The sequence below is a fragment of the Pyrgilauda ruficollis genome, unplaced genomic scaffold (assembly GCF_017590135.1).
Source record: "Pyrgilauda ruficollis isolate IOZ18807 unplaced genomic scaffold, ASM1759013v1 scaffold1689, whole genome shotgun sequence".
Classification (NCBI taxonomy): Eukaryota; Metazoa; Chordata; class Aves; order Passeriformes; family Passeridae; genus Pyrgilauda; species Pyrgilauda ruficollis.
In genome coordinates, this window is record NW_024515753.1 from 3898 (window position 1) to 4505 (window position 608).

At 49.5% G+C, this 608-nt stretch overlaps 1 protein-coding gene across 1 annotated transcript in view; it reads left to right on the top strand.

Annotated features, from left to right (window-relative positions):
- LOC121351472 (interferon-induced very large GTPase 1-like) overlaps positions 1-604 on the top strand; it is a gene marked incomplete at both ends in the record, with an annotated part of 4489 nt that extends 3885 nt beyond the window's left edge. The window contains 2 exons of the mRNA XM_041463614.1: positions 5-328; positions 375-604. Coding sequence (XP_041319548.1) covers positions 5-328; positions 375-604 — 554 coding nt within the window. The remainder of the gene's footprint in view (positions 1-4; positions 329-374) is intronic.
- Positions 605-608: the final 4 nt, after the last annotated feature.

Sequence of the window (608 nt, forward strand, 5' to 3'; positions counted from 1 at the left end):
CCAGATCGGTGTGCGGGCTTTCCTGATGATGAAGAAAGTCAATCTTTCCCCAAGCTGCCTCTTTGTCCACCAAAACGTGGGAGAAGCAACTGCCAAGGAGCAGAACATGGAAGGACAAAGGCGCTTGCAGGAAAAGCTGGATGAAATGACCGTGGTAGCTGCTCAGCAGGAATTCTGTGACATCTCCTCCTTCAGCGATGTCATTGGCTTTGATGTGAACACCCACATTCACTACTTTGCTCACCTGTGGGAAGGAAACCCCCCAATGGCACCACCCAACCCCAATTACAGCCAGAACGTCCAGCAACTCAAGAGCAAAATCCTCCAGGCTGCCAAGAAAGAATGTCCAGCAACTCAAGAGCAAAATCCTCCAGGCTGCCAAGAAGCAGTCGCAGCGCAGCATTTTGAGGCTCTCGAGCCTGAAAGATCGTATTGGTGACCTCTGGAATGCTTTGCTGAATGAAAACTTTGTTTTCAGCTTCAAGAATTCCCTGGAGATTGCTGTGTACAGGAAACTGGAAAGTGCCTTTAGTCAGTGGACCTGGAGGCTGAGGAGTCACATCTTAGATGTACAGATGAGACTGGACAACAAAATTCGGAATGGGGAC